The following is a 23,783-nucleotide window of genomic DNA, read 5'->3' as shown; positions in this document are numbered from 1 at the left end:
TTAGCCTGTCCATGAGCCAGTGTGATGTAGTGGTTAGAGATGCTGAACTAGGATATTGGAAACCATTTTTGACCCCCCTCCCCCAGTCTGCTCTGAAGATTTTCTACGTGACTTTGAGCCAGTCACATCTCTCAGCCTCATACCTTACAGATCGTTGGTGTTTGAATAGGCAATGTCTGGTGTACAAAGACGAGAAGATTTTGAAGGGGGCAGCAAGAAGAGTGCTAGATAGGATAGTGAGGTCAGGACCTTCTCTCCTGTTAAGTGTCACTCTTGTCTGTCTCCAGATTGCTACTCTAACTTCTTCTCGGAAGCCACAACTTCCAGTCTCTCTCTCTCAACTTGGCGTGTAGTCAGATCTGTCTCTCCTCTGCACTATCAAGTATGGTAATTCTTTAATAAATCTTTTTTTCCATTCTAAATACAGTGAGTGCAACTTCAGTGACTTATTTACTCTGCCAACAAAGGGTTATGGGCCCAGGATTAAATACATAGCTGTATAAGATAGGAGAATTGCCAGGGGCTCGATGTGAGCAGGCGAGGACAAAGACCAAAGATGGCCACCTGTGGAGTACAGCATGGACACTTGATAGAATGGCTTACGGAGAACAACTACCTCATCTGGAAGGAACGAATAAAGACTAGTCTGCTTGAAGATGGTATTTACTATGCCCTCAATACACCACAAGAGCCTCTTGTGGCACAGAGTGGTAAGGCAGCCGTCTGAAAGCTTTGCCCATGAGGCTGGGAGTTCAATCCCAGCAGCCGGCTCAAGGTTGACTCAGCCTTCCATCCTTCCGAGGTCGGTAAAATGAGTACCCAGCTTGCTGGGGGATAAACGGTCATGACTGGGGAAGGCACTGGCAAACCACCCCGTATTGAGTCTGCCATGAAAACGCTAGAGGGCGTCACCCCAAGGGTCAGACATGACTCGGTGCTTGCACAGGGGATACCTTTACCTTTACCTTTACAATACACCACGACCTGGTGACTCCACTCCGGAATTGCAAAAGACATGGGACACTCACAACATGAAAGTGAGAGAAGTTTGACAATAAAAGGATTAACAGATAGAGATGTTTTAAGAGTATAAGACAAGTCTACTACTAAGGAAGTTTGGGAGGAACTTGAAAGACTTTACATTAATTCCTCCTTAAAAAGTCAAATGTACCTATTAAAGTGGTTGTATTCTGCTAGAATGAAAGAGGGGATGAGTCTGAGAGATCACCTTAATGAAATGCTTACATTAGCACAACAATTACATAGCTCTGGGAAAGAAGTTGGCTGTAATAACTCTTATAAGTCTTTCTGGTTCATACAAATATATAGTACCTCAGATTGAATCAAAAGAGAATTGATACCTCAATGAAGTTTTAAACATGTTAGAAGAAGTCTATAAAAACAGGATGTTTGAAAAGCAACTGCAGCTTAATGAGCAGCAGTTAGCTCTGAATGTGAATAACAAAGAAGTGAGCTGCTACCAATGTGGTCAAAAGGGACACATCAAGAGGTGCTGTAATGTTTCTAAACAAAGCGAAGGTACTTGGAAGCGCAGAGAGAAAAATGCTGAGAGAAAGCAAAATGGAGATTTAAGAAAATGCTTTATAATATCACAGAATGTTTATAAAAATGATTTATGGCTAATTGATAGCAGAACTTTGAATCATATGATGGGAAATCGAGATCTTTTTGAGACTTTAGATGAAGAAAGGAAAGAAACTTTGCATGTTGCTGATGGACGCTCTGCAATGGCTCAAGGTATCAGAGAAGTTGTATTGAAATGTAGATTGCCTACCAGTGTAATTCAAGAAGTTCTTGGTAAAGGATTGCCTTGCCTTGCAAACAATCCTATCTCTGTGAGAGCTCTTACAAGGAAAGGAATGACAGTATCAGTATGGATGAAAGTGCTGGAAGGGAAGGGAGCATGTGAAGGGTGGGCGCTACTCAAACAAGAGCTATTGCATGCTCAATCAATGACTATCCCAGAAAGACGAAAACACTGCAGGAGCTCTAAGAAGCCTGTTTGGATGAACAGAGAACTTCAAGAGGAACTAAGAAAGAAAAGGAAAATGTTCAGGAAATGGAGGGAAGGACAGAGCTCTAAAGAAGAGTACCTACAGGTTACTAGGCACTGTAGATCAATCATAAGAAAGGCCAAAGCTGAGAGTGAGCTAAGATTGGCCAGGGAAGCCCATTGTAACAAGAAAAGATTTTTCAGTTATGTGAGGAGCAAACGTAAAGTAAAGGAGGCAATAGGCCCACTGTTGGGTGCGGATGGACAAACTCTAACGAAAGATGCAGAGAAAGCAGAAAGGCTTAGTGCCTATTTTACATCTGTTTTTTCCCACAGGTCAAAGTGTTTAGGCACATCTAGAGATGGCCGTAGCCAAAGGATAGTGTCTGGGTGGCAGGTTAACATGGATAGAGAGGTGGTCAAGAGGCATTTAGCTGCACTGGATGAGTTCAAATCCCCTGGTCCGGATGAAATGCACCCGAGAGTACTCAAAGAACTTTCCAGAGAACTTGCACAGCCCTTGTCCATCATCTTCGGAACCTCTTTAAGGACTGGAGATGTCCCGGAGGACTGGAAAAGAGCAAACGTTATTCCGATCTTCAAAAAAAGGGAGGAAGGATGATCCAGGAAACTACAGACCAGTGAGTCTGACCTCTGTTGTGGGGAAGATAATGGAGCAGATATTAAAGGGAGCAATCTGCAAACATCTGGAGGACAATTTGGTGATCCAAGGAAGTCAGCATGGATTTGTCTCCAACAGGTCCTGCCAGACCAACCTAGTTTCCTTTTTTGACCAAGTAACAGGTTTGCTGGATCGGGGAAATTCGGTTGATGTCATTTACTTGGATTTTAGTAAAGCTTTTGACAAGGTTCCCCATGATGTTCTGATGGATAAGTTGAAGGACTGCAATCTGGATTTTCAGATAGTTAGGTGGATAGGGAATTGGTTAGAGAACCTCACTCAAAGAGTTGTTGTCAATGGTGTTTCATCAGACTGGAGAGAGGTGAGTAGCGGGGTACCTCAGGGCTCGGTGCTCGGCCTGGTACTTTTTAACATATTTATTAATGATCTAGATGAGGGGGTGGAGGGACTACTCATCAAGTTTGCAGATGACACCAAATTGGGAGGACTGGCAAATACTCCGGAAGATAGAGACAGAGTTCAACAAGATATGAACACAATGGAAAAATGGGCAAATGAGAACAAGATGCAATTGAATAAAGATAAGTGTAAAGTTCTGCATCTGGGTCAGAAAAATGAAAAGAATGCCTACTGGATGGGGGATACGCTTCTAGGTAGCACTGTGTGTGAACGAGACCTTGGGGTACTTGTGGATTGTAAACTAAACATGAGCAGGCAGTGTGATGCAGCGGTAAAAAAGGCAAATGCCATTTTGGGCTGTATCAACAGGGGCATCACATCAAAATCGGAAGATGTCATAGTCCCATTGTATACGGCACTGGTCAGACCACACCTGGAGTACTGTGTGCAGTTCTGGAGGCCTCACTTCAAGAAGGACGTCGATAAAATTGAAAGGGTACAGAGGAGAGCGACGAAGATGATCTGGGGCCAAGGGACCAAGCCCTATGAAGATAGGTTGAGGGACTTGGAAATGTTCAGCCTGGAGAAAAGGAGGTTGAGAGGGGACATGATAGCCCTCTTTAAACGGTTGTCACTTGGACGAGGGCAGGATGCTGTTTCTGCTGGCTGCAGAGGAGAGGACACGCAGTAATGGGTTTAAACTTCAAGTACAATGATATAGGCTAGATATCAGGAATAAGTTTTTCATAGTCAGAGTAGTTCAGCAGTGGAATAGGCTGCCTAAGGAGGTGATGAGCTCCCCCTCACTGGAAGTCTTCAAGCAAAGGTTGGATACACACTTTTCTTGGATGCTTTAGGATGCTTAGGGCTAATCCTGCGTTGAGCAGGGGGTTGAACTAGATGGCCTGTATGGCCCCTTCCAACTCTATGATTCTATGATTCTATGATCTTTTGCGATTGCCTCATTAAATGGGGCCTTGGATTTGTATGCACTTGTTATATGTGTACAGAGTGTGAATCTTGCTGAGAAATGCAACCACAGAGACTGCTCTTTGTTATGGCACAAGCGTTTGGGTCACAGCGATTGTTATTCAATTAAGCAACTTGAAAGCCAGAATTTAACTAAAGGCATGCAAGTGAGGACGTGTCCTACTGAGGAGAGATGTGTGCTGCACTAAAATGAAGGGGACAAGACCTAGCTTTAAAGGCCAGCAAGGCATAAGAAAGGCACAAAAACCTATAGAACTGATACACAGTGATGTTTGTGGTCCAATGAAGACAGCAACCCCTTGTGGAAACAGATACATTTTGAGTTTCACTAATGATTATTCAAGGTTTACAATTACTTATCTGATTAAAGAGAAAAGTCATGTGCTGGAAAAATTTAAAGAATATGTGGCATTGGTCAGCAACAGGTTTAAAGGAGCCAAGCCACTAGTACTTTTCTCAAATAATGGGGGAGAATATGTGGGACATGAAATGAAGAATTATTTGACTGAACAAAGAATAGAGCAACACCTTACTGTCCCATACACTCCAGAGCAGAATGGTGTGGCAGAAAGGAAGAACCACTCTCACTCAAACGTGTAAATGTATGCTCTTTGAAGCAGATCTACCTAAAAGGTATTGAGGAGAAGTGATCAACACTGCTACCTACCCGCAAAACAGATTACTTACGAAAGGTGCTACGCCATATGAACTATGGTATGGGCACAAGCCTAGTGTGAATCACCTAAAGGTGTTTGGATCAAAGGCATACACCTACATTCCTAAAGAGAAGTAGGCCAAGATGGACCTTCTTGGAGAAGACAGCATTTGGTTGGCTAGGATGCACACCAGGATGCAAAGGTTACAGAATCCTTGACCCACATAGGCCTATTATGCACGGAGTGGAAGGTCCGCATTCAGGGTGGAATGGCGGTGGCTAAAATCACCAATTAAGCATGCCACAGAAGGCAACCGGGCGCAGAGTCAACGTATGCCACTGAAAAAGCTGCATTAGCGAAATGTGGAAGAAAGTGGAGCTTCCTGGGCGACCAGGGTGCAACCAGAAGTGGATCCGGATTGGCTATGAGTATAATTGGCTGCTCTGGGTTTTGCCGCCATTGCGTTCCATCCTGTGCGTTTGCGGTTTTCTTCGCTTCTTCCTCCTCCGCGTTCTCCTCACCGCCGTTTCAGTGGCCGTGCATAATAGGCCATACAGACACAGTCAAGATCTGCAATATGGTGCACATTAATGAGAACCCAAGAAGTATGAAGAAAGAGGACATTAGTGAATCTACATCAACGGAGAAAGATAAAGCACTGCAACATGGAACAGCCACCAGGATTTGAGTGACAGGATTTGAGTGATCTTGTGTGTAAAATGAAAAAGAGCATCTATGGACTAAAACAGGCTGCAAGTGTTGGAATGAGAAACTTCATTAATTGCTAACCAAGGAAGGGTTTGAGCAAGGCAAATCAGAACCATGTCTCTACTCAAGATATAGAGACAACAAATGGAATTATGTTCTAATGTATAAAGATGATCTCCTATTATGTTATGAAGCCAAGAAGGACTGTGATGAAATAGTCCAACATCTGAATCAAGAAGTAGAAGTGAAAGAACTTGGAGACATTGAGTACTATCTTGGAATACAAATAGAACAAAAAGAAGATGGAAGTTATCTTCTCGATGAGAATCAGAAAATCTTAGAATTTTTGGACTTTATGAAAGAACTTAAGCCAGCACCAACTCCTATGAAGAAAAACTACTTGAGGAGAGGAATTAGTGAACCTTTTCTTGATAACAAGCAATTCAGAAAATCAAATGGAAAACTTCTATACGTAAGCACATTGACGTGTCCATTGACATGTCATGACAGCTGAGGGCCTATTATGCAGGAAGGTGGAATCACCAAGCAAATGGTACTGGAATGCAGTCAAGCAACTTACAAAGTATCTGACTGGCACTGCACATCTGAAGCTGAAGTTACCAACATGTGACAATCCCAGATTGGTGGGGTACATGGATGCCGATTGGGCAGGAGATACTAATGACAGAAAGTCAATAACTGGACACTTATTCTACTATGGCAGCAGAGTGATCAGCTGGAGCAGAGGAAGCAAGAAAGCATAGCTGTATCCACAACTGAAGCTGAATATGTATCCGTAGCAGAAGCATGCAGACAACTGAAATGGATACTGCAACTACTGCAAGACTTTGGGATAGAGGAACCCAAACCAGTGCAACTTTATGAAGACAACCGAGGGTGCGTAAAGCTTGCACTAACAGAAAAGATCAACTCAAGAACTAAACATATTGATGTGAAGCATCACCTTATAAGGAACATGAAGGAAAATGGGCTTGTTGAGCTGGACTACTGTGCTACAAACAAAATGATTGCAGTCACTCTCCAGAGAAAAGTTTCGAAGTCTACGTAAGAAGATGAACCTTGTGGACTTTGTACACTTGAGAAGGGGTATTGTAATAGATAATGTCTGGTGTACAAAGACGAGAAGATTTTGAAGGGGGCAGCAAGAAGAGTGCTAGATAGGATAGTGAGGTCAGGACCTTCTCTCCTGTTAAGTGTCACTCTTTGTCTCCAGACTGCTACTCTTAGGGGCAGTTTCCTGCTTCTTCTCAGAAGCCACAACTTCCAGTCTCTCTCTCTCTTAGCTAGGCATGTAGTCAGGTCTGTCTCTGTCTCTCCACAGCCCTATCAAGTATGGTGATTCTTTAATAAATCCTTTTTCCTATTCTTAATACAGCATGTGCAACTTCAATGACTTATTTACTCTGCCAACAGTTGGGAGGCCTGAATGGAAGAGAGCATAGAAATATAGGCCATTGAGGAAAAGGTGAGACATAAATCTCTTGTTTTTGTATATTGATATGCATGAACCAATGGGTACAGAGACAGATTATATAACACCTGTCTCAGAATAAGAAAAAATTACCTTTAGTTGTATAAACTGTCATTGGTTTCAAGAAGAAAAGGAATCATTGATTAAGAACTGATTAATAACATCTGAGCAAAGAAAGAACTCTCAGGTTTCAACCCCCCTCCCCCAAGCAAATAAGGCAAGCTTAGCACTACACAACTGGACCATAATTTACCAGGGGAAAGTCTGCCAGTGGGTAGGGAAGGAAATAATACTGAAGACTGGGGGGTGGGGGGAGTCAGCTGGTGGGAAGGAAGGAGAAGAGGCAAGAAAAGAGGATAGGGTGTTTTAGGGAAGGGAAAAAGAAGATAGTAGGGTTGGGTAAAAAGAGATCCCCCACACACAATGCCTTGCAAGTCTCCTACTTGCATATTCAACTTCTCAATCCATCCAAGTCTGGGTATACTTAAATATAAAAAATTATGAATGGACAATACAGATATTACTACAAATATGAAAAGCATACCGGGTTTGCAGAAAAATCTGGAATCTGGAATTTTTTTTAATACATTGGGAGACATGAAGATGGCTGGGAGGGAATCAGGTGGTAATAGGCAGGCAAGGAAAGGGGCCCCCTGGAAACTCCCTGCCCAGGACCTCCCAAAATCTAGAACCAGCCATGGTGCCACAGAGGCCTGATACATCCTATCCATGCTCCCTCCCCACCCGCCAAGTCCAGGATAATGCCTTACAATCTTTAATATACTCATTTTTTAAAAATAATATAACTGAGTACACTGGCAAAAAAATGCGAGCCATAAATACAGCTTAACCACCTTACATGAAAAGTAATTGCGGTTCTGTAGAGTATAATTGGTTGGACCCCCCCCCACCCCATCTGAGATGCTTGCCAAGTACAAAATTCTCATCCACACCTATTTAGACACTTCAAAATATTGCATTTTGGTGTGTCCACTGAATTTTAAAAGAAAATAATTGCTTGAGGACAGTATTTTCTATAGGAAAATATTGATAGCAGAAAAAGTATTTTTTAAAAAATCTCAGCTCTTTGTGGCGAAGGCAGTTATATCCTCTCTCTCTCTTTCTATGTATATGTATGTATGCATGCATGCATATATGCATGTATGTATGTACACATATACATACATGCATACGTATACACACACACAAACACACACACACTTAAATAAAGGGTATTTTTACCACTTATTAATTTAATATTCCGAGCGTGGCCAAAAGAAGTAAAAAGAAGAGAAACACTAATGGATTTAATAAATAGGCTGGAGCTGAAGTGATTGTTAATATATGCTGCTTACTTCTCAAAAGGGGTAGGAGAACAAAAGTCCAATATCATTTAAATATTTCCTTAGTAAATTACTACTGGCACCAGTGAAAGGCATTCACAGTAAACACGAAAAGTCTGCAGAACATTTGGTCTATGGAAGAAGGAACTTTGCTCTGTTAAGAACTTCAGAAAACTATACAATAAACAATTCAGATAAGCAGCTCAGCTTCCATCACCAAAGTTCATCTTTTAACATGGATATTTCTCAAGACAGAAGCAGATTTAAATTTCTTCAAATCTAAAATTTTCAAATTAATTTAAAAAAAGGATACACACTAACCTGATACTTACAATGCAACCCTATGAGTCTCATAAAATGTATGGACTTAAAAGTAATGACATGTCATTATAACACTGGATTCTGAATGTAGTGAACAAAATAAGTATGTAAGGGTATATACAGAGAGTGTGTATGAGATTATATGTATGTATAAAGAACCTGCTGGAATTTTAACATTAAACTTTACTGCAGAGTTAGTCGGACTTTGCTGAAGGCAAGATTTTAATATGAATAATAAAAAATACTTAATGGTACTTAGGGTAAAGCATGTGTGATCACCATGTTTAAGAAAAAGTAATACCAAACATCTGTGTCAGATTTCCACATGATAAAAAAACACATTCACAGAGACAAAAGAGTTTTAAAAAGTTAAAGCACCAGCCATGATAACTAATGTAAAAAATGAAAGCAGGCACTCAATGTTTTGAAATAATAATGTATGATCTGGCCATGATAATCCATGTTATAATCATATCCCGGTTAAATTACTTCAGTGTTCAGGAAAATTATCCAGAAACTTTAGAACATCTAAAATATTGGAGCCATGCTATCATCAGAGTCCCTGTGCTAAAAGAACTGTATTATAGAATTATAGAATCATAGAGTTGGAAGGGGCCATACAGGCCATCTAGTCCAACCCCCTGCTCAATGCAGAATCAGCCCAAAGCATCCTAAAACATCCAGGAAAAGTGTGTATCCAACCTTTGCTTGAAGACTGCCAGTGAGGGGGAGCTCACCACCTCCTTAGGTAGCCTATTTTTTCCTGATATCTAGCCTATATCGGTGTAATTGTAGTTTAAACCCATTACTGCATGTCCTTTCCTCTGCAGCCAATGGGAACAGCATCCTGCCCTTTTCCAAATGACAACCTTTCAAATACTTAAAGAGGGCTATCATGTCCCCTCTCAACCTCCTTTTTTTCCAGGCTGAACATTCCCAAATCCCTCAACCTATCTTCATAGGGCTTGGTCCCTTGGCCCCAGATCATCCTCATTGCTCTCCTCTGTACCCTTTCAATTTTATCTATGTCCTTCTTGAAGTGAGGCCTCCAGAACTGCACACAGTACTCCAGGTGTGGTCTGACCAGTGCCATATACAATGGGACTATGACATCTTGTGATTTTGATGTGATGTCCCTGTTGATACAGCCCAAAATGGCATTCACTTTTTTACCACTGCATCACACTGCCTGCTCATGTTTAGTTTACAATCCACAAGTACCCCAAGGTCTCGTTTACACACAGTGTTACCTAGAGGTGTATCCCCCATCCAGTAGGCATGATTTTCATTTTTCTGACCCAGATGCAGAACTTTACACTTATTTTTATTAAATTGCATCTTGTTCTCATTTGCCCATTTTTCCTTTGTGAAAAATGTATTGTTCCCCATCTATTTCTGGGCAGAATGACAAAATGCCAGTTCTTACCTTTAAGGCCCTAAATGGATTTGGGCCAGAGTAATTGAAGGACTAACTCTTTTGTAAGTTTGCCAGATGGTTTAAACAAAAACAGTACGCCTTGGCTGATTCTGCACTTACTTCCCCCCCCCCCCCATTTTCGAGCCTTCTGAATTCAGATCAATTTTAACTCCAGTCTTTTCCCTTCCTCCCCCCCCCAATTGAAACAGAAAGCCTTCTGCACTTGACTGGGGAAGGGGGGAGGGAGGAAGGGAGGGGAGCAATGGTCATGAAGTTGAACTACCTTTCCTGAAAGGGGGGGGGCAGGCCTTAAAGTCCAGCCGGCCTTAGTACTTTATTTCTTCTCTTTTGACTCCCGAGCCAGTAGCAGCCTCTCAGAGAACAAGGCAAATCTCTGTTGAGAGAAGTGTGGGCTTTTAGAGTGCCATAACTTTAAAACAGGGAGGGAAGCCTTGCCAACTGGGAATCAGGAAGTCTTTGAACGGAAACCCTGACCAATCAGGGAAGAATGCTTTGCTATGAGGTACGGAGCAGTAAGTTAATTTGCAAAAAGCAGAGATCTACCCTTATATTGGTGGCAGTTTTTCAAATATCACAGCTTATCTCCACTCCTGGATATCGCGGGGTTAAGGTAGGGTCACCATGGATCAATCATGCGTGTTGCAGAGGGAAAATTTAAAGCACCCAAAATCAAAATGAAAATCGATTCAGTGCAGACGAGAGGGATTTATTCAGGCTGGGATTGGATAAAAAGCCCTATGCAGACTCAACCCTACTTGATAAAGATTTATTGACCCCTCCCCACATGTGCATTTAATTCTAGGACTTCCATCTGAGTAGACTGACAAAGGACTGTCTCAAGGTCACCCAGTCCCAAGATCACCCAGTTAACATCCTTGGCAGCGTGGGGATTCAAACCAGAGTCTCCCAGATCCTAGTCTGACACTGTAAGCTTCTCTTTGACCAGGATGTAGAACTTATCAGAGACTTCTGAACTGTCCACAGGTATCTTTTAAGTATCCTGGGAGAAACACTACTGCAAACTGAACTCTCCAGAAAGTATTTCTGGTTCTCAGAATTACCACTAAATATCTTGCATGGCAGAGGTAGTAAACAGGAGAAAAAGGCTGCATTTTAGCTCAGGGCTGCCAGAAACATTCTAAGCGTCACTGGGTTAGTGCAGAGTACATTTCTCTCAACACTGAATCCTGCCAGTACAACCTACATCTTCCATAGTTATTTAAAGTTGTGAATGTGGAAGGAATCTGGATTACAGCAATGATAGTAGAGGTAATTTAACCCCTTTCCTATGTCCCTCTCATCTTATTTCACATATCCATGGAATAAAGCAAACATATACCATTAGTAGCTCTATTGGTGAGAGACTAAGATTAGGAAAATGAGAATCAAAGAAAAGGAACTTAAAATTATCCTCAGTGCCCTGACCCTGATCCAAATCACCTCCCTGCAGCTTCCTCTGCCCCACCTTTGCTGGCCCAGCTAAGGCTGGGAAATACCAGGAGATTTGGGGGTAGAGACTACAGTTGGTGGGGTTTAAAGATGGGAGAAACTTCAATGCAGTTTAATGCCACAGAGTCCACCTTCCAACATGGCCATTTTATCTAGGGGAACTGATATCTGTTGTCTGAAGATCTCCAGAAATCTCCAGTCACGACCTGGAGAATGGCAACCCTCAGCCCAGCCTCATACATATGTGACTGATCTAGACCCCAACAGAGATAGACTTTACTGCCTTTAGCCACTGCTGTCGACCAGCTGCGCCTCTCAAGCCCCGTTACTTCTGAACTTTAAAAGAAAACACATGGCATTTATACGTCTGGCATTTTCTCAGGATTTTTCCTGAACAGTCCATGGAAACGCTGGACAGTTCAGACACGTCGCAATCCTACTCCTCCCATGCTGTCAGCCCACCAGTTAAGATCATCCTCATAAGTGCAGCTTTCTGAGTTCTTCACTTAGAGTCTTGCCTAGTGTCTACCATATTCTGCTTTAGGCACCAGGCTGAAATATTTATTTTCAGCAATGCTTTTAATTAAAGGAAGAGGTCAACTTTTAAAATCATTTTTAGAGTGTGCTTCTAGCCTGAGAATTGTTTTATGAGATGTGTTTTAAGCTGCTAAATGTTCTATGCTGTTTAAGTACTCTGGCACAGTTTGTAATACTGCGTAGGTTTTAGTTTTTAATTACTTTTATGGAGCGTTATATTTTTTATTAAGGTTGCCTGGTGTCCAGAATTGAGCAGGACTGTCCAGTATTTCCACTGTGACCAGAAAAAAAGATTACATGTCTGGTATTTTTGGCTAGGAGGCCTGGATAGGGTTGGGGCTTTCCTGACAGCTCAGTCAGAAGAGAAGACAGCCAAGTTAGGAGAAATGCTGAAAGAGCTGCCCTCACCCTCAAAAGACAGATGCCAGGGAAGGGTCCTGGGGAGCAAAGGTGGTACTGGTGCTGAAGCATGCCTCTTCAAAGTTCAAACATGTTGTTTGGGCTTGGAGGAGGTGGGGACCCTAGTTTTATGATGTTCTATTTTGTAACCTGCCACAAGCAGGCTACCTGGACAGGCAGCATAAATTCCTAAGCAAAACAAATATATAAATAAATATAGTTTATAAGCTTTAACTGAGACTCACCTTGAACTTGAGAAACTTTGGGGCAGCCTCAGACAAGTGCTAGACCTGACCTACCTGAAAGGGGAGGTATAAGGTTAAACAGCCATTCTGGGCTCCTTGAAATAAGAGCAGGCTATAAATGTAACCTAAGAGCCTCTTGTGGCGCAGAGTGGTAAGGCAGCAGACATGCAGTCTGAAAGCTCTGCCCATGAGGCTGGGAGTTCAATCCCAGCAGCCAGCTCAAGGTTGACTCAGCCTTCCATCTTTCCGAGGTCGGTAAAATGAGTACCCAGCTTGCTGGGGGGTAAACTGTAATGACTGGGGAAGGTACTGGCAAACCACCCCATATTGAGTCTGCCATGAAAATGCTAGAGGGCATCACCCCAAGGGTCAGACATGACCCAGTGCTTGCACAGGGGATACCTTTACCTTTACCTTATAAATGTAACCAAATCATTACATCTAACTCTAAAATAGGCAATAGAGGATGAATCTAAATACCAATCCAGGGATAGTAGGGAATTCTACAAACCTGAGAAAAGCTTCAAGTTTGCACTAAAAATCTGAAATGTAAAAAGAAGTAGCTTCTTTAGCTGTAAGAACGAATTTCCTCTGAGTTCCCCTCCAGACTGCTTTCTTCAGTCTTCTGGAACAATGGGTAAATTTACTGTAAAGCTACACATTTGAGTCAGCTTGGTATATTGGTTAAGAAAAGTAGCCTCTAATCTGAAAATCTAGGTTTGATTCCCCACTCCTCCACATCCAACCAGCTGGGTGACCTTGGGGTCATAGTCCTGTTAGAACAATTTTGCAGAGTAGTTCTGTCAGAGCTCTCTCAGCACCACTTACCCCACAGGGTGCCTATTATTGGGAGAGGAAGGGAAGGAAATTATAAGCTACTTTGAGACTCCTTTGGGTAGTGAAAAGTGGGGTAAAAACCAACTCTTCTTCTGGGTCAACAATCTGAAATTGGATCAACATTTTCAGATTTTTGTTCCCTAAGAATTTTTGGAAGTTATGCCTTCAGACCTTGAGACATATGGTTTTTTTCATTTTCCTAGTAGATCTAAAACTTCAGATTAAACTCAATAAAACATGTTAGTCACAATTAGCTGAAGTGGGACCAATGTATCATCATCATCATCAAAACTGTATACCTTTGATGTAAAAAGCATACTAATAGGATTGATAGCTTTTTTCAATAATCTTTCTCCTTCAAGCAAACCATTTCATTTCATCTAAAAATATCCATGCAGCTAATCGGTCCCAGATGACTAAATGTTTGTTAAAATTTTCAGTTGTGAGTTAGTAAGAAATGTTGAACAAAATAGTTAGACAATATCAATATTGTTGTTGTTGTTGTTGTTCACCTTGTTGTTCCAGAAATGATGTTACCTGTATTGTTTTTCTTGTTCCATGTAAACTACCCTGAGCCTTCAGGGAGGGCAGTATATAAATACAGTAAATAAAATAAAATAATAAATAAATTAGCTAAGACATCTAGACAAATGTAAGAAATAATGCTACCAGCTTATATATGCGGCCTGGGTCCTACCTATCTGAGGGACCGCTTATCTCCTTATGCCCACCGCAGGGCACTTTGCTCTGCGGGTATGAATCTCCTGGTGATCCCAGGTCCCTGGCAAGTTCGCCTGGCCATGACCAGGGCCAGAGCCTTCTTGGTTCTGGCCCCGACCTGGTGGAATATGCTTCCAGAAGAGCTGACAGACCCAAAGGAGCTTTCTGGGTTCCACAGGGCCTGTAAGATGGAGCTCTTCCACCATGTGTTTAGTTGAGGCTGAGGTAGTAAGATTAGTCGCCTCCCTCTGTAACCTTGTAGCCTGTAGCCCCCTAGGCCGACCATTGCCAGTGAACATCTACCAGGGCAACAGCAAATACTAATGGAAGGGTTGAGGGTGGGCATGGGGGGGAACTTAGGTTGTTGATTGCTGCCGCCATTCTTTGGCTGCATTGGTAGTTTTACCTACTCTTATTTTTAATCTCTATGTTTTTATGTAAATCTCCACGAGCCAGCCTGGCTGAAAAGGCTGGTCTATAAATTAGACAGACAGACAATAAGATAATTTGTTGAACAATATTTATCCCCTGTTCCAACCCTATGTTCCAACCCTATGTTTCAAAAACATGATAAAATAAAGAAGAAAGATGGCCTCATATGTGGAGGCACAGGCATTTGAATAACAATAGTACAAACAGTTAACACAATGACTACTTCTTCCATTATATAAGGCAAGGTGTTATAAGGCTCTCATCATCCATAGATCAGTATGCTATAGAGAAAAGATTCTCCCTCCACCTTCTTTTTTATATATTTCATAAAAGCTGTCAGAACTAAGAGTCCTGCATGCATATCCACACTGGGTGCAAATGAGAGAAAATATGGGAAGCATTTCAAGAGTGCCAGTTTTGACAACAGGCGCAATTCTTGTCTTTTGTACCATTTCCATCTTTAACACTGGCTTTAACTAGATTTAGGAAGGTTAAAAATGAAAGATTGGTTTGAATTGATTTAGAAAAGTCCTGACCATTATGGCAGGGATTGCTGCTAAATCAAATGAGGCACAGAGCTGGATTGGCTGTAACACATTTTTATGGTTTTGAAAAATGCAGAAACTTTTGCCTCTATCTGCTAGCAAAAAAATTAAAATTAGAACCACATGGGTTTTATTCTGCTCTTTAAAAGATCTCCTTTAAATCCTTAACACAATTTCGCTCCCTTATATATTTGGGGAACAGCCTCCTGGGAGGAGACTATCCAGGGCCCTGTCCGTCCAGGTCCACCCTGATTGGCCCTCCCCCTCCAGCTCCCACCCTCCCTTCTTGCCTGCTAGATGCCTTGTGGCTGCGGCCTCCATTGTCACCCATGAGGAGACAGGCAGCAACAGGGCTTTGCGGCCTGCAGGTACACTCCTGCTGGGAGGGATCCGGAGGGGGCGGGAGTTTGCAGCCTCCCTATGAGCCACAAAGTCCTGTCACCACCGGCAGGGGGGGCTCTTTCCACTCCCTTTAGCCCGCTTTGTGAGCCAAAGGGAGCCGCAGCCAACCCCTCATGCCCTCCTGCCTGCTGCCCCTTTCAAAGCCCATTTTTAAAATAGGCTTTGATACTAGTTCTCACATATTTTTCATGAGGATGCCAACGCAAGAGCAAGTCATGAATCGGCTGCAAAAATAAAAATTAAAATTAAAATGAACATCTCAAGCTACCTAGAGTGTGTACTGCTAGCACTGATGTAAAAAAACAACATATTTCCAAGCACATTTTATTTTTTTATGAAACAGTAGCCCACCTACTTCCAGTGCTGCAATAAGGGCCACAGGGTTGTTGTGAAGATAAAAATGGGCTCATCACCCTGAGATTATTGGGAAAAGATTGTTTGATAAAGATCAAAATAAAAATGGATTAGACAGATTTCAGTACTAAGCTTTCAAGTATAAATACATTTCTTTAACAGTAACAAAATTATTGATTCAAATGAGTAGCCGTGTCTTGATGGTCAGTTCATAGTCTAAGGAAGAGTACTTGCACTCGAAAGCTCACGCCTTGAATAAATCTTTGTTGGTCTTAAAGGTGCTACTGGACTCTGATTTTTAAATTATTGATGCCATTTCTATCACTCCATTGCTTTTCTTAATTCTAAATTTTTTTATTCTTCCAAGAATAGCTTTACATTTTCCAAGTAACTATTAACCTGTCAGCTTGACATCTGTAGCTGGCAAAATTTTGGAACAAATGATCAAACAGTCAGTCTTTGAGCAGCTGGAACAGAGAGCTGTGATTTCTAAGACTCAGCACGAGTTTCACAAGAACAAATCAAGTCAGACCATGTCTTTTGTGACTACATTGCTGGATCAGGGGAATGCTGTGGACATAGCTTATCTGGATTTCAGTAAAGCGTTTGATAAGGTTCCACATGATATTCTTGTTGACAAGTTGGCAAAATGCTGTATGGATCCTTATTCTGTGAGGTGAATCGATAACTGGTTGACAGATCGTAGCCAAAGGGTACTTGTTAACAGTTCAGCATCCTCTTGGAGAAGAGTGACAAGTGGAGTTCCCAAGGGCTCTGTCCTGGGGCCTGTGTTGTTCAACATATTTATAAATTATTTGGATGAGGGTTTAGAGGGAATACTCATTAAATCTGCAGACGATACTAAACTGTGAGGGGTAGCAAACACAACCAAAGACAGAATCAGAATACAGGATAGGCTCGAAAAGTGAGCTAAACTGAATAAAATGAAGTTCAATAGGGACAAATGTAAAGTTCTGCATTTAGGAAGGAAAAACCAAATACACCAATATAGGATGGGGGAGAGATGTCTTGGCAGTAGCAAATGTGAAAAGGATCTAGGAGTCTTAGTAGATCACACATTGAACATGAGTCAACAGTGTGTGGCTAAAATGGCAAATGGGATTTGAAGCTGTATCAAATGGAGTATCATGTCCAGATCATGGGAGGTGATGGTACCATTTTACTCTGGTCTGGTTTGGCCTCACTTGGAGTACTGTGTTCAGTTTTGGGGCCCCCAGTTGAAGAGGGATGTAGACAAACTGGAGTGTGTCCAGAGTAGGGCAACAAAGATGGTGAGGGGTTTGGAGACCATGGCATATGAAGAAAGGTTGGTCTGTTTATCCTGGAGAGGAGATGACTGAGAGGGGATTTGATAACCATCAAGTATTTAAAAGGCTGCCATATAGAGCAGGGGTAGTCAACCTGTGGTCCTCCAGATGTCCATGGACTACAATTCCCATGAGCCCCTGCCAGCAAACACTAGCAGCGGCTCATGGGAATTGTAGTCCATTGACATCTGGAGGACCACCGGTTGACTACCCCTGATATAGAGGATAGAGCAGAGTTGTTCTCTCTTGCCCCGGAGGGACGAACCAGAACCAATGGGATGAAATTAATTCAAAAGAAATTCCAGCTCAACATCCGGAAGAAGTTCCTGACAGTTAGAGCAGTTTCTCAGTGGAACAGGCTTCCTCGGAAGGTGGTGGGTTCTCCATCTTTGGAAATTTTTAAACAGAGGCTGGATAGTCATGTGACAGAGAGGCTGGTTCTGTGAAGGCTTAAGGGGGTGACAGGTTACAGTGGATGAGCGATGGGGTTATGGGTGTCCTGCATGGTGTGGGGGGGTTGGACTAGATGACCCATGAGGTCCCTTCCAACTCTATTACTGTGTGACTCTATGATTCTATGTTTCCCAAAATGACTCAATATTTCTGCAGGGTAACAAAAAAAAGCGTTCCTCATACTTTCCTGTTCATGTCATTCTTATTTTAACAAAATAGTTCACATGTTCCTACTATATATCCAACTCCAGGTAATTGCTAATGGGTTTATGTGATAAAAGAAGTGATCTAATCCCTAACAAATAGCCAGTATTACTTTATCTTTGTATCTCCTTCATATGAACCAACTGCCAAGTCAGGCATTTCCTGAATTGATATAAAACTGCCATCAACATTCAATACCTGCATCACAGATATCTTTAATAGTTATACAGTAAAGATGTTTACAGCACACAGGATTCTTTCACATTTCACTTAATAAATAAGTGATTGAATCAAAATACTGGCTGTTGCTAAAGTGAAGAATGGCATAGATTAATGTTTGAACATGTAGACCCCATGTAGATCTTTAGCTAAATGAAGAATTGAGTTTTATATGCAGTTCCTTCATCTTTTTTCAGTGATGTTGCCGACAGCAAGGAAAATGTGGAAGCTAAAATTGCATCAAACAGCAATTGTGAGACAGGCAGAGGTGAGATGGATTCTCACCCTCCCTGTTCCTGTTACCTACTTAATCTGCATGATTATCATCTCAAGCACGGGTGGATCTGTGGATATCTAAATCTGTGGGTCAGATCTGCACTGAGAGAAAGATGATTTTTCCCAAACCTGTGGGAGCCCCCAATTTTACAGAAAAATCTAAAAGCATTTTTTTAATTTGTTGAGGTGTTTTAATCCCCCCAAACAAATACATTTGCTACATATGAAGGGAGGACATACCAGAAGGTGGCCCTGAGGCCAATGTAACTGGGGGTTCTGTCAAAGCTTCTGTGGCTCCCAACTACTACACCATTATTGGGGCAGCTCCCAGGAGTCCTGGGGCCAGTGCAATGGCTCTTGCAGGCCCTGCTGCAGTTGATGCCACAACCGCCACAATGGGGAAAGAAAACAGGGGAGTTGTCTAAGAAGTGAGCATTGCCTGAGAAGGGGTGGCATGGGAAAATAAGGGGGGAAATTGAGGTGAGGGGGAAGAGTGGCAGATTATCTGAGAAGGCATGAGAAAGGGGGCGAGATAGGGAGTGGAGGGAGTCTGACATAGAAGGGGTAAGGTAGAAAGAGTGATGAGGGAGTTTGATAGATAAAGGATTGGACAGAAAGAAAGGGGGAGCACTGATAGAGAAGGCAACAAGTGAAGTGAGCAAAGTTGTGGTGATGTCCCCTCCCCACGAGTTTCCTGTGGGTCCCTGCTTGTATGCTCTAAAATAAGAGTTACCGAAGTGGGTGGTAGCCCCCCGCCCAAGACAGTGGAACAATCCAGGAAGACAGTGCGGAATTTAGGGGCAGTAGAGGGGGCAGCAGTCCAACTCTTCCTGCTGTGGCTGCATTTTCCTAGTGAGAGATATTCCAAGGTAGCTTGCCATTGCCTGCCTCTGAGTAGTACCAACTCTGGACTTCTTCAGTGGTATCCCATCCCAGTGCTGACCAGGGCCAGCCCAGCATAGTTTCCTGGAAAAAATGACAGCTTCAGAAGTTAGACTGGATAGTATCATATTCCTGCTGAGCTCCTTCCTCTCCTCAGACATGGTCCCTCCCATGCCACATCCTGGAACTCTAGGAATTCCTTAACCAGAGGTTGGCAATGCATCCTCAAAATTTTCCAGCTTTTGGAGACTTGAAAAGCCTTCGCCTGTTTGCTCCTGGCCATGGGATTTTCCATTGCTCCCTCTCCCTCTCTCTCTCTCCCCATCTGCCTTTCTCCCCAGTTATGAGACTTTTAAGAGCCTCTTGTGGCGCAGAGTGGTAAGGCAGCCGTCTGAAAGCTTTGCCCATGAGGCTGGGAGTTCAATCCTAGCAGCCGGCTCAAGGTTGACTCAGCCTTCCATCCTTCCGAGGTCGGTAAAATGAGTACCCAGCTTGCTGGGGGGTAAACGGTAATGACTGGGGAAGGCACTGGCAAACCACCCCGTATTGAGTCTGCCATGAAAACGCTAGAGGGCGTCACTCCAAGGGTCAGACATGACTCGGTGCTTGCACAGGGGATACCTTTACCTTTACCTTTATGAGACTTTTACAAAGAAGTATGTTTTTTCCAGACTAAAATATTGCCACTGCACAACAAACAAACAATTATCTGGCCACAGTGCTGTATCAAATAAATTTGATTGAACAAACAAACAAAAAATAAATGTAGGCAATATAGTGGTTTGAATTTTCAGCAGACCTAATACTAAGGCTGATTCTGCACTTACTTTTTTTCCTGGTGTGGATTCTGCTGAATTCAGATCGATTTGAACTCAGGTCTTCCTCTATCCCCTACTGATGCTAATTTTTCAAATATTGAGGGTTATATCCACTTCTGGATATTGTGAGGCAAAGGTAGGGTCACTCCGGATCAGTCATGCATATTGCAGAGGGAAAATTTAAAGTGCCCAAAATCAAAATGGAAATCAAATTCAGTGTAGATGGTGTAGATCAGTGGTCCCCAACCTTTTTATCACCGGGGACTGGTCAATGCTGGAAAATATTACTGAGGCCCGAGGGGGGAAGGTAGTCTTTTGCCAAGGGATGTTGCTACTGCCACCTGAGCCACTTGCTTTCCTGCCGGCACCCCTGACTTCCCGCCGCCCGTTGGGGGGCGCTGCCAGCAGCAGCTGTGCAGTGCCACACCAAGGGGGGGGGCCCAACCATGGTGGCTGCTGGAGAGCACCAAAGGTGAACCGACTGCAGAGTGGCAGGGCAGCCCCCAAGGGAGCAGCTGGGGAGGAGGACGAGGAGGAGCTGCGGCCTGGTACCAACTGATCCACAGACTGGTGCCGGTCCCTGGACCGGGAGTTGGGGACCACTGGTGTAGATGTTGTAGATGGGTGGGATTCATTCATTCGGTGTCGATGGGAGTGGGTAAAAAGCCCCATGCAGACCACACTCAGGGGGAAAAGTATGTATCTGTATGTGGGGGAGCACCAGGAATGTGGCCTGAGACCCAAGGGGACAGCAGCCTAAAAAAGAACCACTGCTCTATAAGCCAAGTTGACCAAATTTAGAGTAATTAGAGTTATAGGTTAGGGAGACCCACATCAAGATTCCCACTCTGCCATAGAAGCTTGCTGGATGACCTTAAGCCAGTCATAAGTCTGGCTTAATTTACCTCACAGGGTTGTTGTGAGGATAAAATATAACAGGAGAAACATGTAAACTGTTTTTGTTCCCCATTGGAGAAAAAGGTAGGGTATAAACAGAGTTCATAAATTAAAATAGCTGAAGATTAGGGGGGGCACATAATAGACTGGGGGGAGAAGAAAGTAGGAAATGAGGAGAATATGGGGCTGCCATAAGAAGGGAATGAGGAAACAGAAAGTGAGGAGTTTTCTACTTGTCACTTTCCCCAAAAAGTGCTTCAATTGTTCTCTGTTGGTAGGTACCAGTACATGTGGGGAACTGATTGCATTTGACCAGACTATTTCAACACAGTTGCACAAAAAAAAAATCATTCCTGAATACAGCTACTAAAAGTACTACACAATAAGATACTACACAATAAGATACTTTTTTTTAAAGTTAGAATTAGTCTTTCATCAATCACCAGAAATATAAGGATGTAACTTAACCTCCAAAGAAATGTAAGTGACATATTCATAAGACTCTGCTGGAATAACCTAGTTTTAAACCCATGTTCCAATTTTCTCATGTACTTTAACAAGAAGATTATTAAATTGGGACAGCGTGACAAAATGGTAAAGAAAAAACGTTTTCTGTTTCCATTCTCAAATTGTGACAAAAAGTATAATTTTAAACAAGCTGCTTTTAAAATGAATGTGCTTTTCTTACCTCTCTAAGATGTATGTTTTCCTTCTCTTTCTGGTCTAAAATCACTTCTAAATGATTAACCTGAGATTCAGCCTCCGCCATCCTTCGAGTTCTTTCATTGTCATCATCCATTCCTTTGGATGGCAAACCTTTACTCTGCAACATTTCTAACAGCTTTTTGATGGATTCATCTCTGGCATTTAGTGTCTGTTTCTGTGTTTCAATTCTCAGCTCCATTTCTTCCAGAGTTTTTCTCAAAAGAAATAACTCTTTTGCCTGCCTGTCATGTTCAGCCTGTAGTCTTCGAAAATTCTCCTCCGTAAGCTCAATGGTAAAATGCTCAGCACCGCGATTTCCACTTTCTTGTTGGAGGAGATGATTAAGGTCTCTCTGGGTTCGAAGTTCATCCTGAAGTGCCTGAATAGTTAGCTGAAGATGCTGCAATGCAAAAGGAAAATCAAAATGAAATTTTATCCTGCTGAACTTCAAAAATATGTCATGATAATTAATATAATCAGTGGTGAAAATCTAAATGTGCAAATGACATCATTTGTAATGAAGCTTCTCAGTTACTGCTGGAAACCATGAAGAGATGAATGCATACGTAAAGACACAATGGAAATTACAATTACTAGAGGAACTGGAAATAAACAAATTCTAAGGAGTTTTTTTTTAATTGTATTTAAAATATATATGTTAAACAGTGGCACTGCCATTAGCAAATATAGCATCTCTTGTGCCCTGTATTTGGTTCTCTCAGACTAGATGTCTGCTTCTCTGTTCCACTGTAGGGGTTATTTGTTCTAAGCATTCTGAATGGAAGTAAAGGATATTGTTAAATGGTACTGGTAATGAAAACTATGTCTGTATAGTGAGCAGGCTTGTCACATCAATAACAAGCAAATAAAAAAAATCATCAAGCAAGACTGCATTTTTGCAAATATATTTACTGCAAAGAGTGAACAAACCTTTGTTCTCCTGGCATCCAAAAACTGAACAGCATGGGAAATGAAAAAAAATGAAGCAAATCAACATAAAGTTTAGGTGCAAGCAAAGAAAATTCAACAGAAAAAAAATTGATTTCAAAATACCATTAACATAAAAGAACACATTTTTTATTCTTTTATAAAACATAACTTTGCAGTTCTCACACACATGCACACAACTCATGCTGTCACAATTATAATAAAGAACTGAAAGATCTTGAGTTGAATCCAGAGAACCACAAACAGACTAAAGACAGCTATGACACTGTTCTTCAAATGCTTACGCACATGCTGGTAAGAATAATCACACAGGACTGAAATAGGTTTATAGCGCTTATCATGCTTATTGAAGAGCACTGATGTAGTGTAGTGGCCGGGGTACCAAAGACCTGAGTTCAGATCTGCAGACTGTTATGAAAGTTGCTGGGAAAACTTGTCTGAATCAACTCTCTCTCTCAGCCTCGCAGTGTTATTGTGAAAATAAAGTGTGAAAGGAAGAACCACATACACCACAGTGAGCTCCTTGGAGAAAGCAAGATAAAAATACACTAAATGGCTGGTGCAAGCATAAGAACATCTTTGAGTTTGGTTTGAATTTTCTAATGCAATACTACAGAACAACATGTGAAAGCTCTTCTGCTTCCAGATACACACATGATAACAGAAAAACGAACCTACCCTAGGCTATAATTAACATTTAAACAATTTAACAATAAATACAAATAGAAATGTCTTATCTCTTCTTTCAATCATCATAAAACAACTTAATATTTGCTGATTGTCTAGTCCTTCGCTATGATCAATTCTTCTATTCTTCTTCACAGAATTTAAACTATATATATATAGGCTTAAAGGTATGGGAAGCTTAGTCAAAAGACGATTAAAAGAAGAGACAAGACATTTCTATTTGTATTTATTGTTAAATTGTTTAAATGTTTATTATAGCTTAGGGTAGGCTCTTTTTTCTGTTATCATATTCATTTCGAACCGTCCTTTTTTCGTGGTGTACTCCTGATGCACACAAGCAACTTTGGATCCAACCTAGAGTTCATGTATTGGGTCTAACGATTACCAGCCCAGTATTATTAGACCTCAGATCAGAACAGTTATGAGATGATACAGCCCACAC

The 23,783-nt window shown here is 42.0% G+C and overlaps 1 protein-coding gene across 2 annotated transcripts in view; it reads right to left on the bottom strand.

The window, feature by feature from the left end:
* ERC2 (ELKS/RAB6-interacting/CAST family member 2) overlaps positions 1-23,783 on the bottom strand; it is an 819,922-nt gene that overhangs the window by 641,307 nt on the left and 154,832 nt on the right. For both annotated transcript variants that reach the window (XM_077325500.1, XM_077325499.1), the window contains exons 3-4: positions 22,637-22,660; positions 21,690-22,106 (exon numbers count right to left, since the gene is read on the bottom strand). In XM_077325500.1, coding sequence (XP_077181615.1) covers positions 21,690-22,106; positions 22,637-22,660 — 441 coding nt within the window. The remainder of the gene's footprint in view (positions 1-21,689; positions 22,107-22,636; positions 22,661-23,783) is intronic.

Source organism: Paroedura picta, chromosome 3 (genome assembly GCF_049243985.1).
Source record: "Paroedura picta isolate Pp20150507F chromosome 3, Ppicta_v3.0, whole genome shotgun sequence".
Taxonomy (NCBI): domain Eukaryota; kingdom Metazoa; phylum Chordata; class Lepidosauria; order Squamata; family Gekkonidae; genus Paroedura; species Paroedura picta.
Note: the sequence above shows the minus strand (reverse complement) of the source record. Positions and strands in the feature narration are given on the sequence as shown.